This window comes from Diceros bicornis, chromosome 11 (assembly GCF_020826845.1).
Source record: "Diceros bicornis minor isolate mBicDic1 chromosome 11, mDicBic1.mat.cur, whole genome shotgun sequence".
In the NCBI taxonomy this organism is placed as follows: Eukaryota; Metazoa; Chordata; class Mammalia; order Perissodactyla; family Rhinocerotidae; genus Diceros; species Diceros bicornis.
In genome coordinates this window covers 13,036,851-13,051,896 of record NC_080750.1, presented here as the reverse complement: position 1 = coordinate 13,051,896, position 15,046 = coordinate 13,036,851, and the positions used below count along the sequence as shown (strand labels likewise).

The 15,046-nt window shown below is 35.6% G+C and overlaps 1 protein-coding gene across 5 annotated transcripts in view; it reads right to left on the bottom strand.

Annotated features, from left to right (window-relative positions):
- The window catches only part of USP53 (ubiquitin specific peptidase 53), a 65,718-nt gene that overhangs the window by 11,013 nt on the left and 39,659 nt on the right, over positions 1-15,046 (bottom strand). For all 5 annotated transcript variants that reach the window (XM_058549970.1, XM_058549969.1, XM_058549972.1 and 2 more), the window contains 5 exons: positions 10,893-11,055; positions 10,244-10,396; positions 8,770-8,916; positions 6,981-7,719; positions 5,795-5,871 (listed from right to left, as the gene is read on the bottom strand). In XM_058549970.1, the coding sequence (XP_058405953.1) occupies positions 5,795-5,871; positions 6,981-7,719; positions 8,770-8,916; positions 10,244-10,396; positions 10,893-11,055 (1,279 nt within the window). The remainder of the gene's footprint in view (positions 1-5,794; positions 5,872-6,980; positions 7,720-8,769; positions 8,917-10,243; positions 10,397-10,892; positions 11,056-15,046) is intronic.

Sequence of the window (15,046 nt, the reverse complement as noted above, 5' to 3'; positions counted from 1 at the left end):
TCCCCAGTACAGCTACCCACAGCTTCCTCTCTTTCCCCCATTCTGTACATTTGTCACAAAAACTGACTCCCTAGATTCCTACAATCTCTCAAAGCTTCTCTCTTGACCTTGCTACTGCCTTAGTTTATGCCCTCATCTTTTCTCTCTGAGGATATTAGTCATCTAACTAATTTTTCTCCCGTGCTTGAAATTCACCCTGTACACCACCACCCAAGAGTCTCTGCTACGGTGCAAACTGGAGTATGCTGCTCTGCTTCTCCCTTGGTGCCTTTCCACTCACTGGAGGATGTAAAAACAGCATCCAAGTTTCACCATGACTTGGCCTCTATCTATCCATCTATCCATCATCTCACACTTTCCACATATGAATTCCAGCCTCGCATATACCAAACGACCTGTATTCTTCCAACATGTGATACTTTCTCCTCACCATGTGCTTTTCAACATATCAATTTTTCTGTCTTGAACATAATTTAAGGCACTTGAAATTCTCCCCATTAGTGACTCATTTTAAAAGAAGAGCTAAAATAATCCAAATGACATTGTGGAATTTCAACAATGTTCCCAAATAATAGCTTTAGGCAGTGTAGATAAGGGTTTTTGCAGCAGAGTCCATCATGACATAGGCAGACAAGTCTATATAAGATTTCCAACAATGAAATAATTACAACAGCATTATTATAGATTTTAAGTTCTCTACCATCAAATAAACTTGTATAGACTAATATTAAAAATTTGACTTAAATGTCAAACAAAATATGGAGATAAAAAAATTTCTAACATCACCCTGATACCAAAACCAGACAAAGACAATACAAAGAAAGAAAATTACAGGCCAATATCGCTGATGAACATTGATGCAAAAATCCTCAACAAAATATTGGCAAACCGAATACAACAATACATTAAAAAGATCATACACCATGATCAAGTGGGATTTATACCAGGGATGCAGGGATGGTTCAACATCCGCAAATCAATCAACATGATACATCACATCAACAAAACAAAGAATAAAAACCACATGATCATCTCAATAGACGCAGAGAAGGCATTTGACAAGATATAACATCCATTTATGATAAAAACTCTCAATAAAATGGGAATAGAAGGAAAATACCTCAACATAATAAAGGCCATATATGACAAACCCACAGCCAACATCATACTCAACGGGGAAAGACTGAAAGCCATTCCTCTGAGAACAGGAACGAGGCAGGGCTGCCCACTCTCACCACTCCTGTTCAACATAGTACTGGAGGTTTTGGCCAGAGCAATTAGGCAAGAAAAAGGAATAAAAGGAATCCAAATATGTAACAAAGAAGTGAAACTCTCACTATTTGCAGATGACATGATTGTATATATAGAAAACCCTAAAGAATCTGTTGGAAAACTATAGAACCAATCAACAACTACAGCAAAGTTGCAGGGTACAAAATCAATCTACAAAAATCAGTTGCATTTCTGTATGCTAATAATGAACTAACAGAAAGAGAGCTCAAAAAGATAATACCATTTACAATTGCATCAAAAAGAATAAAATACTTAGGAATAAATCTTACCAAGGAGGTGAAGGACCTATACAATGAGAACTACAAGACATTATTGAAAGAAATCCATGATGACATAAAGAAATGGAAAGATATCCCATGCACATGGATTGGAAGAATAAACATAGTTAAAATGTCTATATTACCTAAAGCAATCTACAGATTCAATGCAATCCCAATCAGAATCCCAATGACATTCTTCACAGAAATAGAAAAAAGAATACTAAAATTTATATGGGGCAACAAAAGACCCCGAATAGCTAAAGAAATCCTAAGAAAAAAGAACAAAGCAGGAGGCATCACAATCCCTGACTTCAAAACATACTACAAAGCAATAGTAATCAAAACAGCATGGTACTGGTACAAAAACAGACAGACAGATCAATGGAACAGAACTGAAAGCCCAGAAATAAAACCACACATATATGGACAGCTAATTTTCGACAAAGGTGCTAAGAACATGCAATGGAGAAAGGAAAGTCTCTTCAATAAATGGTGTTGGGAAAACTGGACAGCCACATGCAAAAGAATGAAAGTGGACCATGTGCTATCGCCATTCACAAAAATTAACTCAAAATGGATCAAAGACCTGAAGGTGAGACCTGAAACTATAAAACTCATAGAAGAAAATATAGGCAACACACTATTTGACATTGGTTTTAAAGGAATCTTTTCACATGACATGCCTACCCAGACTAGGGAAACTAAAGAAAAAATAAACAAGTGGGACTTTATCAGATTAAAGAGCTTTTATAAGACTAATGAAACCAGAATCAAGATGAACAGACAACCAACCAGCTGGAAGAGAATATTTGCCAAACATACATCTGCCAGGGGTTGATCTCCATAATATATAAAGAACTCACACAACTGAACAACAAAAAAACAAACAACCTGATCAAAAAATGGGCAGAGGAAATGAAGAGACACTTCTCCAAGGAAGATATACGGATGGCCAATAGGCACATGAAAAGATGCTCAACATCACTAATCATCAGGGAAATGCAAATCAAAACAACACTAAGATACCACCTCACACCCGTTAGAATGGCTATAATCACCAAGACAAAAAACAACAAATGTTGGAGAGGATGTGGAGAAACAGGAACCCTCATACACAGCTGGTGGGAATGCAAATTGGTGCAGCCTCTATGGAAAACGGTATGGAGATTCCTCAAAGAATTAAAAATAGAGATGCCCTATGATCCAGCCATCCCACTACTGGGAATCTATCCAACGAACCTGAAATCAACAATCCAAAGAGGCTTATGCACCCCTATGTTCATTGCAGCATTACTCACCATAGCCAAGAAGTGAAAGCAACCTAAGTGTCCCTCGACTGACGACTGGATTAGGAAAATGTGGTATATATATACAATGGAATACTACTCAGCCATAAAAAAAGACAAAATCGTCCCATTTGCAACAACATGGATGGGCCTGGAGTGTATTATGTTAAGTGAAATAAGCCAGAAAGAGAAAGACAAACACTGTATGATCTCACTCATATGTGGAATATAAACCAACACATGGACAGAGAAAACTGGACTGTGGTTACCAGGGGCAGTGGGGGTGGGGGGTGGGCACAAGGGGTGAAGGGAGTCATATATATGGTGATGGACAAACAAAAATGTACAACCCCAAAATTTCACAATCTTAGAAACCATTAAAACATCAATAAAAAAAAATTTGACTTAAATGTCAAACAAAATATGGAGATAAAAAAATTTCTAAGGCTCCATAACTAACTAAAAGTCTTTTATCTATTGTTAGAAAGTGATTCTTCAGGTCAATAATGTAAGTGTGCCCCCATTTTTAAAATAAGAAACAGGAGAAAACCAAGAAAATCATACCAAACCACAAAGAATTAAATTAAATTGTGCCTTATTGAAAAAAAAAATCCATGCAGGGAAAGTTTTTAGCTTGGGAAAAAATTTCTATACCACTTTACCATGTTCTCAGTCCTAGACTAGGGGAGGGGAATACACACACAGATGCCTCAAGGCAGGAACATTAAAAAAAGGTCTCAAGGTTAAGACCAGCTCAAAGAACTATGGTAGGCTATGAAGTTTATTTATTAAATAAGAAATAATTTTAACAAGCAATTTATGTAATTAAATAAAAAGTGCATTACACAAACCACAATAAGATACCACCTCATACTTATTAAGATGGCAATTCTCAGAAAAAGAGAAAACAACAAATGTTGGTGAGAAGGTGGAGAAGTTGGAACTCTTGTACATTGCTGGTGGGAAAATAAAATAGTGCAGCTGCTACGGAAAACAGTATGGTGGTTCCTCAAAAAATTAAACATAGAATCACCATAGGCTCCAGCAACTGTATTTCTCGGTATGTACTCAAAAGGACTGAAAGCAGGCACTCTCAGATATTTGTACACCAGTGTTCACAGGAGCATTATTATTCACAATAGCCAAAAGGTGGAAACAACCCAAATGTCCATCAACAGAAGAATGGATGAACAACATGTGTCATATCATTCAATGTAATATTATTCAGCCTCAAAAAGGAATGAATTCTGACACAGGCTACAATATGGATGACCTCTGAAGACATTATGCTAAGTGAAAAAAGCCAATTGCAAAAAGACAAATATTGTATGATTCCACTTATATGAGGTACTTAGAGTAGTCAAATTCATAGAGACAGAAAGTAGAATGGTGGTTGCTAGAGCCTGGTGGGAGGGGGAAATGGGAAGTTGTTTAATGAGTACAGAGTTTCAGTCTGAGAAGAACAGAGAGTTGTGGAGATGGATGGTAGTGATGGTTGCACAGTTATGTGAAGCTACTTAACACCCCTGACCTATCATGTAAAAATGGTTAGAATGGCAAATTTTGTTATGTATATTTTACCACAATAAAAAAATTACTTTTAAATGGGTTACATACTCATACATAAATATTCTTTCATATTAAATAGGGAAACCCACTACAAAGCTCCTATAGCAATGCACTCTGGACCATCAAAATCTCTACGGCCTTGTGTTTTTATTACTACCAGGAAACAAGCATCATTTTGTTAAGAGTACTGAACTTGCAGTTATTGTTCAATCTCACCGACTTCTGCTGTTGATTTCTGGCCAACCCTCTACTGTTTCCTGTAATACTTGGTTACTAGACTTTTATCAGATTTTTAACACAGGCAAGACATTTTATGTGGGAAAGGAAGGTTATTTCCTTAATATTAAGTGTTTCCTTCTGATATTATATCATTTGATGAAAACAAAATAACTTAACATTTAATCATATTCAATGTCTGCCACCTAAAAAATAATCTCCATAAAAGCCTTAAGGATGATAAAGACTAGAAACAAATTTTAAAATATGTTCCTTGTGGGTATTTTTTATTGTGAAAAATTGTATCCCCTTCTGGTCCTCTGAATTCTAAAATTTGAAAATAGTGTCTTTGTAACGTCAGTAATCCCCTTGCTCATCATTTTTCTTGATCCCTTTCCTCCAGATCTTTCAGGTATATCCTCCCGATAGCAATCCTGAATTCTGTGTACATTCAAAAGTCTAATTTTCTTTGTTTCTGGGCTGCTGTGTGTTGCTAACAAATCACCTATAATAAATAAAGCTACACCATTCCATATTACTGTTCCCAAACTGCACTCTTCCAGGAGGCTGTTTATCAGTTTTTCTATTTGTCCTTACTCCAGGTCAGTTCCAGGCACCTGTAAACCTGGACTTTTCCACCCTCTGTGAAATTAGGTCTGGCTGAAAGATTGCCCTGGCCAATGAGATGTGAATGGAAGTGCGTGTACCATTTCTGGGTTGAAGTTTTAAGAGCTTACACGTGGTTCTCCATGTTGTGTCCTCCTTCAATCCTCTCTCCCTCCAACACTGCAGTGAGCAGAAAAGTATTTGTGGAGGTGGGGTCCCATTAGCCTGGGGCCCTGAGCAATTACTAGGAACAGACTCCAGGTGGACCTCCACTGGACATGTATCATGAGCAAAAACAAACTTGCATTACAGATGTTGAGATTTTGATGTTGTTACCGTTGCACACCAGGACCTAGCCTATCCTGACTGACTCACTTCCCCTTTTCCCATTCCCTGAAATAGCTATTCTCATCCTTAAAAGCTTTGAAGCTTGAACTCTCCCAACTTCTGTCCTCATTACTCATAAACTTATCAGTAACAGGAGACTTCTTAGCTTCTTTACTCTTATCATCACAATTTATTCTTTACTGCTACTATTACAACGTATTGAAATAAAATTTTTACCTTCCAAGTGGTTTTTGCTCTGTTGGGAAGTACAGTTCACACGTTCTATATTTAGGTTGCTTGTCTTAATCTGGTCACTAGAAAACAGAACAAAACACATACCAAACATATTAGCTATCATGGATTAGTACTTTAGTTTATTCTAAGAAAAGGAAAGGAAATAACATTTGTTAAACAATTATTATATGCCACATGCTATTCTAGGGGATTAATGTACATTGTTGAATTTACATCTCACAGAAACACTTATAAATAGTTATGATCTTCATTTTACAATAGGAGATTAAGGCTGTGAAAGTCAAATTAATTTGCCCAATAATTAAAATCCAAGCCCATCAGGTTACAAAGTCCTGATTTTTCTAATACTCTTGACTACCCCTTTCCAAGAGGCGTTATAACATTACCCTGCCAAATAAAAGTTTCCCTAAGTCTTTATTACAATGATTATTTTAATAAAACACAAGTAGTTGATTTTTGCAAATCTGACTTTTTAATAATGAATGTGGTAAAAATACCAGCTATTAACAAATTAAGATGTTTTAGATGGATTAAAAGCAGAAATGGTGGCTAGACTGACCTAAGAAATCAGCTACTTAAGCTGTGGACATGTTTTAGAGGTTACACGAGAAGTGCAAACGTATTCACTGCTAACAGTAATATAATAAATGTATTCAGAATTAATTAATTAAGAATTAATCGAACACAAACTGAGTTATTTGGTTGCATTCTTTTAATCTGCTAAAGGAAAAAACATCTCTTTCATGGAACTGGATTGTGACAGCAGAAAATAACCCCAGTTCTGAGTTACAGACGTTAGAGGTAGAATAATGAGCATTATACAGATTGAAGAATTAAACAATTAACTTAATGACTGAGATGCAACCAATTTAAATCTATGCTTTAAAACCTGTAGTATATATAAACAGTTTTCAGTGGCAACAGTGGTAATATATTTCTCCACTTTCTAAATTTCCTAAAAATAAACAGTTGTCACTTTTGGAATCAGGAAATAACTATTAAAAATAGAAACTTGAAATATCAAATAACCTGCAATATCCCAGGTTTCTTTACTCTGAGCTCAAGTTCTTTTCATTACACTTAATTGTCTCCAAACTTTGAAAATTACTTCAAACACTTGACAAGAGAGAATGGTGGGGGGGAACCATTCATTTAATTTGTGTATTACCTGAAGAATACCAGTTCTTTAACACCACTGACATCCATTATTGTACCATTTCCATCGATAACAGGTGAGTCCAAATTAGCAGATCCATTACTGATATGATCACTGCTTTCATATCCAGACTCAGTCCTTTGCATCTGCCAATTGTCACCAGGAACTTTAGTCTCTTTGAAGCCTTTATTTTTCTCTGTTCCTTTTCCATTAGATTCCAGGGAACTTTTGCTTCCTATTTCCTGCTTTATTTCATCTTCATATATGGTCATTAAACTTTTTTGCTTTGGATTCTCTTTTGGCCAATAGTTAAAACTCTGATCTTTGCTACATTTAGGTTTGTTACTTATATTTGATTTATGTCTTGGACTATGCTGCCTTTTTTCATTTTCATTAAAAATACTATCAACATTCAACGTTTCTCTCATAGGTTTCCACCCTCGGTTCCGGCTTTTACCACTGCCATTACAGCTGCTTCCTTTATCCCTAGAATCTTGGCTGCTGTCAGTATCATATCCAGTGCCACTGTCGCTCTTCACTTTACCAGTGATTTTCTCTCCTGGAGCAAAACTCTGGGATTTACTTGAACTTAACACTTGTGCAGAAGCTCGACTCTGATGGGCAACTCGGTCATGTTTAAATGGTCCTTTTCCTTGACTGTGATGTAGATGTGGATTGCCATATTGTCTAATGTCATTTGGGGCAGGAGGTGATCCAGGCTTGAAATGTGGAAGGTCTTCATCAACCAAATCTTCAAAAATATATAATAAAGATACAGATGAACTACTCTTCAGAGCCACTTTTTAGTGACAAGCCAAATACATTGTTTGAGAAGAAATGTTAAACAGTAATAAGTAAATAATAAGTATTTAAATTATATCACATAGTGCTTTGAGATTGAAAAGTAATTTTCAGTCTCTATGCTTAATGAGAGGCATTTATAAAACAAATGGTTATATACTGATTTTAAAAAATGATTTCTAAAGTAGATCATAAGATAAAGAAGTTTTTTTAAAAGAAAGTATTCTATTTCATACATAATTAATGAAAATCATAAAAATAAAAATATTTTCCACTTCTTACATTGGTAAAGATTTAAGAGTTTGTTAAACTAATTGCTGCTGAGCGTGAAGAACAGACATCCAATCACTGCCGGCGGGAGCACAGACGGGTTCAGTCTTTCAGGAGGGCAACTGAGCCACGTCTATCAAACTAAAAATAAACATACCCTAACCCAGCAATGCTTCTGAGAGAATGTTATGCTGTGGCTATTCACAAAAAGTACACAAAGGTATATGTGAAAGGATGTCACTGCAGCAAAAACCTCAAACCATCTTTTAAAGTCCAGAGGATCAGTTAAATTATGGAATGTCCATAAAGAAAAGAGCATAAAACCGGAAAGAGTAAGACATGCCCAAAATGAACTGGAGAGCAGCAACAGTGGAACAGAGGGAAGGTTAGGAGTTACAGGAAAAGAAGGTCTTTTCACTTAATTTTATAACCTTCCTTATTATTTGAATGTGCCACATGGATGAACTGAATTTATAATTAAAAGTAAAGTTAAGACATCAAAATAAACACAAGTATTCCAAGCTAGAATTAAATAAGAACCAGGAAAATGTTACATTTACAGATTTAATAAGTGTATTAAAGAAATCGTATTAAGATATATAATATATAAAAATATATATAATAAAAGATAAAGAAATTATGTTAAACTGCATTAAAGTTATAAAATTTGGTTTTCAAACAAGATTTTAGGAGCCGCCTTTCAAATGAACAGTATAAGCTCTTAACTTACCTCTTTGTCGGCCCAAATCTTTTTTTTGCCCCCTCTCCAAATCTTTCCTTTGTAAGGAAAGTAAGTTTTTCTGTTCAATGGCTTTTAGAGCACATTCTCTGGAAATGTCTTTTATTTTTTCCCTTTGATCATTGTGACTTAACTTAACTGTAAAAGAAATCATTTAAAAAAAAATAATGATAAAGATCATTTTTCAAATTGCTCAATAAAAGTATAAATGGAACTATATAAAAATTTTAAGATGTTATATATTAAAAACAAAATATAAAGTATATAATAACTCATTTTTACACTTAACTAAAAACTCAGTGTGGTTTATCCTGACAATGGAGATGCCTGCTGTCTTTTAAAACTCCCTGTACAGTTCCTAAGGCGAGTGTAAAGGGAAAAAGAGCCTGGCTACTGAAATAATAGCTACAGGTAAGTGAGGGTCACTGTGTGTCAAGCACTACTCTAAGCGGCTTAGCTCATTCAAGTCTATGAGGTGAGTACAATTACTGTCTCCATTTCAGATCAGGAAACTGAGGCAGAGAGAAGTTAAAAACTCTCTCTGTTCACACAAGCTGTTCACACAGCTTGTAAATGCAGAATCGGGATCATGAACCCAAGTTGTCTGGTTCCAATATTTGTGTTCTTAAACACATACACCGATTCTGGGCCTAAAAAATAGATATTGGCTTAATCTAAGAGCACCAACAATATATATGAGAGGGAAAAAGGTATAGTTCCATTAAGAACTTTTAAAAGCATTTATTGTAAATCTTTGTTGACGATAACGGTTAATTCTGAATTTTACCACACTTGATGAAACAGGTTAGTTTTATGGTTAGACATTATTTCATTAATATATTTAAAAGTTGCTGACAAAATCATCCTGAACATCCACACAATTAGAGTTCTATGTATTTCTAAACCACAACTACACACAATACCATGATGTTTCATTTTTGACTCAAGTCACAGAATTTGGTCTGTGAAAATTAAAGCTGTGGGGTGACAATAACAAGACAGAGTTGAATAAAAATGAGGTTAAGAGTAAACTACAACCATAGTAACTTTGAACTCCTGCTGCATTCACTAATGGTAAATTTAATTTTGGCACATGAGCCAAATTACTAACTCATGTGTTTCCTCTCCAAGTTAATAATTAACTCCTTGAAGGAAAGGCCACATTATAGCTTTCTTTGGTAACTGTCCAGATTGCCTCCAAGCTACTACCGGTCTGAGAGCACGGAGAAACTCAAACACTGGTCCAGTCAAGTTGTTCAGATGAAACTACAGGTCTCAGAGAAATGCATATGTCCAAAGACAAAATTTTGTTATCTACTTGTTATTTTCTCTTCATGGCCAAGGAAAGTTAATTAAGCACCTTCCTTTTGTACGGTCCTTACCAGGAATTATAGATTCAGTAAGAGAAGAAAGGAGGAGGCTTAACTACTCAGGAACAACGTAAAAATGACAATGAAACGCATACCTGGTCCTCTACCACCACTTGTTTGAATGTGGCTCCGATTAAACGGTGAAATATTATCTGCGTGAACTTTCTGATTTTCTCTCTGTTTTGCTTGATCACCAAATCCATTTTCTTTTAAATTATCTGGCTTATAAATTGAGGGCTTCTCAAATCCTTAAAAAGACAAACAAAAATGCATCATCCCCTTCCTCCTCCGCACCAGAAGACGACGTGTTTGAATCATCTTTTCAGACATTTTTAATACTGCAGATAAAATTACTCAAAAGTTTAGAGGATTGACATCTCTTAAGGATTTCTACATCTTTATAACGCATCCCAAACCAGCCTGGCTGCTCTGGACTACTCCCAGTGTAGTAACTCATTTTAAATTTCAATATTTATTGCTACAAAGAGCTACCAGCCAAGGATCCCTTTCTGTGCTTGTGTGACCATAGCAGTGGGGGCTCCTGCAGGTGCCTCTGAGCCCAATGATGAAAAAAGGTTTCTTTCTGAAGATTAACTCAAAGTATGAGAATTTTCCTGAACTCCACTTTACTGAAACTACATTTTGAAATTATCCTCAACACTCATTTTATATTCAGTATTTTAGTATTCCTAGTGTGACTGGGATAACAGAAAAACACTAAAAAGAATTTAAAAAAAGAATTACCCATATTTTCTGCAGCGGATTTATACTGTGACCAGTTGACGACCTGCCTGAGCGCATCTTCAGTAGACACTGCTGTGCCCTCTGGGTTTGCATAAAACAAAAGCAGTGGCTGGAAGTGGCACCGGATGCACTTGGAGACCACGTCTTTCCATCGAGTTCCAACCTTTTAAAAAACCACCACGAATGAAAACCAAACAGAACCTTGCATTCAACGCATTACATGAAAAGGCAGAAACAACTAATTGGTATATTAAAAATTTTAAAGACATTCAGATACTAGTAGTTCAATTGTCCATCATATTATATGATTAATTTTATCTTATTTAGTAACGAGTCTAAACAAAAACCTTTTAAACTTTACCGTTAAAAAAACTAATGGACAAAGTTATATGCTTTCTGTATCAAGATTTAGATGCTCATATTTTAAAAAGCTTTTCACATACATGATTGACTTTTGACAAAGATTTCAAGGCAACTTAGTGGAGAAATATAAAAGAGTCTATTTAATAAATGCTGGAAAAACTGGATAGCTATATGAGAAAATGAACTTTGACCTCATTATAAATAAAGCACAAAGATTAACTCATAATGAAGCACAGGAAAATGATAAAGCTTACAGAAGAAAACAAAAGAGAAAATCTTAACAACCTTGGGGGAGGAAAAGATTTCTTAGGATAGCAAACAAACCACACACACAAAAAAATGTTTAAACCAGGGCTTCATCAAAATGAATTAATCACTTCTTCTCTTTGAAAGACACTATCAAGAAAATGAAAAAAATAAGCCACATATATCTAATAAAGGACTGGTGTGCCAAATAAAGAATTCCTACAACCCATTAATAAGAAGATAATCTAACTTGAAAAATGGTCAAAACATTTGAACTGACACTTCACCACACAGATTTAAGAATGGCCAATATGCAAATGAAAACATGCTCAAAACATTATTAATCATAAGAGAAACGCAAATTAAAACCACAGTGAGATAACGTTATACATTCACTAGGAGGGCTAAAATTAAAAAGCCTACCAACACGGAGTGCTTGCTAAGAATGTGCAGCAACTGGAACTCTCACACACTGCTGGTAGGGATGTAAAGTGGTACAATCAATCGCTTTGGAGATTGATTTGCCAGTTTCTCGTAAAGTTTAACATACACTTGCCATACAACCCAGCAATCCCACTTATGGGTATTATCTAAGAGCACTGGAAAAAAATATGTTCCCACAAAGACTGTTCCTACTTCAACAGGTGAAGGGATAAATAAATTGTTATATAGCCATACAATGGAACACAATAATAAAAATGAAGCACTGATGCACATAATATGAATGAATCTTAAAAGACATTATGCTTAACAAAGGAAGTCAGACACAGAGGAATACATACTCAAGAGAACATTCACATAAAACTGCAGAATGAGCAAAATTAATCTATAGTGAGATCAATGATTTCCTGGGGCCTGGGGTGGGGTGGGGGGCTTGACAGTAAAGGGGCATGATAGAATTTTCTGGGTTGATGAAAATATTCTATATAATAACTGTAGAGGTTACACAGGTGTACGTATTTGTCAAAACCCTAACTATAGGGGCTGGCCTGGTGGCAGAGTGGTTAAGTTCGCGCACTCCACTTCTGTGGCCCGGGGTTCGCAGGTTCGGATCTTGGGTGCAGACCTACACACTGCCATCAAGCCATGCTGTGGCGGCATCCTACATACAAAATGGAGGAAGACTGGCACAGATGTTAGCTCAGCGACAGTGTTCCTCAAGCAAAAAGAGGAAGACAGGCAACAGATGTTAGCTCAGGGCCAATCTTCCTCACCAAAAACAAAATAAAACAAAACAAAACCCAAAACCCTAACTATACACCTAAAATGAGTGCATTTTAATGTTTGTAAATTGTAACTCTATAAAGTTGATTTAAAAACAAAACAAAACCAACAAACAAAAAACAAAGCATTCTAGAATATTAATTTTGTAGGAAAGGGGCCTTTAAAAAAAAATTCCTAAGAGGCTTTTTCAAACTACACATATTTAGCTGTTTACTTTCCTTACCTGGGATTCTGAGATATGTGAGGAATTAATCTGAAAACAAAACAAACATAAAACTCGCAGGGTGATTAACAGACCCAGTTCTTCCTCCAAATTTTGACAATTTAAACTATGTGCATGCAAAGTAGGAGCACCAAAATGTTGCTACACACCAACTCAAAATGGAACTTCTTAATAAACTGCTACATCAAAGCACTAAGTAATTCCAGCAAAGTGCTGATTTTAGAATATAAATACCAAAATTTTTTCATTGCCTTTATTGAGTATAACTTCCATGAAGTAAAATTATCCAGTTACAGCGTGTAAGCCAATGAGTTCTGAAAAATGTACAGTCATGTAATCCTCACCCCTCAAACTTCCCCATATCCCCTTTGAAGTGCCTGCCAACCAATGATCTACTTTTTATCACTTTGTTTTTTCCTTTTCTAGAATTTTCTATAAGCAGAATCATAGTATTTAGTTGTTTATGTCTCACTTCTTTCATTTAGCATAATGCTTTTGAGATGTGTCCACATGGTTACATGTATCAACAGTTCATTCCTCTTCACTGCTGAGTATTATATTCCACTGTATAGCTATACCACAACTTGTTATCCATTCACCTGTTGATGCACATTTGAGTTTTTCCAGTTTGGGTTATTATGACTAAAACTACTACAAACATTTAAGTACAAGTTTTGTGTGAACATATATTTTCATAGGAGTGAAACTGCTAAGTTGTATAGTAAGCATGTTTAAATTTATAAGAAACTGACACATTGTTTTCTAAAGTGACTGTTCAATTCTGCATTTCCATAAGCCTTGTATGAGAGATCTAGCTGCTCCACGTCCTTGACAACTCTTGGTATGGTGAGTCTTTTTTCATTTGAGCCATTATAATGTTGTAACAGAATCTCAGTTTGAATTGAACTTACATTTCCCTTGTGCCTAATGATGTCTCGAATATCATTTCCAGGGCCATTCATATATCTTCTTTGGTTAACTGTCTAAATCTTTTGCCCATTTTTTAATTGATTTGTCTTATTATTATTGAGTTGTAATAGTTCTTTACATATTCTGGATACAGCCTTTATTAGATATATGCTTGACAAATATTTTTTCTGGGTAGCCTTTTCATTCTTCTAACAGCATCTTACTGAAGAGCAAAGTTTTAAGTTTTAAAGAAGTCAAATTTATCAGTTATTTTTATGGTCCATGTTTATTGACTGCTACCTATTAAATCTCTCTATATATAAACAGCAGTTTTAACATTGCTGTCTGATATTCCCATCTCTCATTTTGGACTGTTTTTATTAATATTTCTTCAGGTTATAGGTCTTATTTTCTTAATTCTTTGCAAATGCTATTTTGAAATGGCATATTGAAATTTTATTGAATTTTACATTTTTGGGTATTGAATTTTGTTATGTTCCTCTAAAAAGTGTTGGACTTTGCTCTGGCATGTAGCTAAGTTATGTGGGATCAACTTGGTCCTTTGAAAGCTTCATGTGTGGTGATGGGTTGTAATTAGTATTTTGGTGGTGAACATGATATAATCTATGCAGAAACAGAAGTACAATGATGTACACCTGAAATTTTTACAATGTCATAAACCAATGTTACTGCAATAAACAAAAAATTAAAAAAAAAAAAAAAAGCTTCATGTTAAGCTTTTTACGTCAGGTCCAGAGCAATCTTCAATCTAGAGATAATTCAGCCCCACTATGAAGGTAATACTTTCCTGAGGATTCTACTTGATGCCCTGTGTATTACATCTTTCCACTTTGCTGGTGGGGATGCAAACTCTTCCTAGCCCTGTAATGGTTTTGGGGATTGTTTGCCCTTCTGTTTTCCAGTTGTTCTTTCCCCTACCTGGTGCAGGTTTGCCCTACACATACACAGATCATACCCTTCAGCCAAAGATTAAAGGGGACCCTCTCCCAATCTCCAGCACTTTCCCTCTGTATTTCCACTTTCTGGTCTTCTGACCAGCAAGTTTTAGCCATCTTGGCCTCCCTGAATTCTAATTTCGGTTTCCTGAACTCAGGGAGACCACTGGGCTTTGTCGTTCCCCCTTCCCTGCTGGGCGACCCTGAATCTACCTCCAGGGCATAAGCAGGGG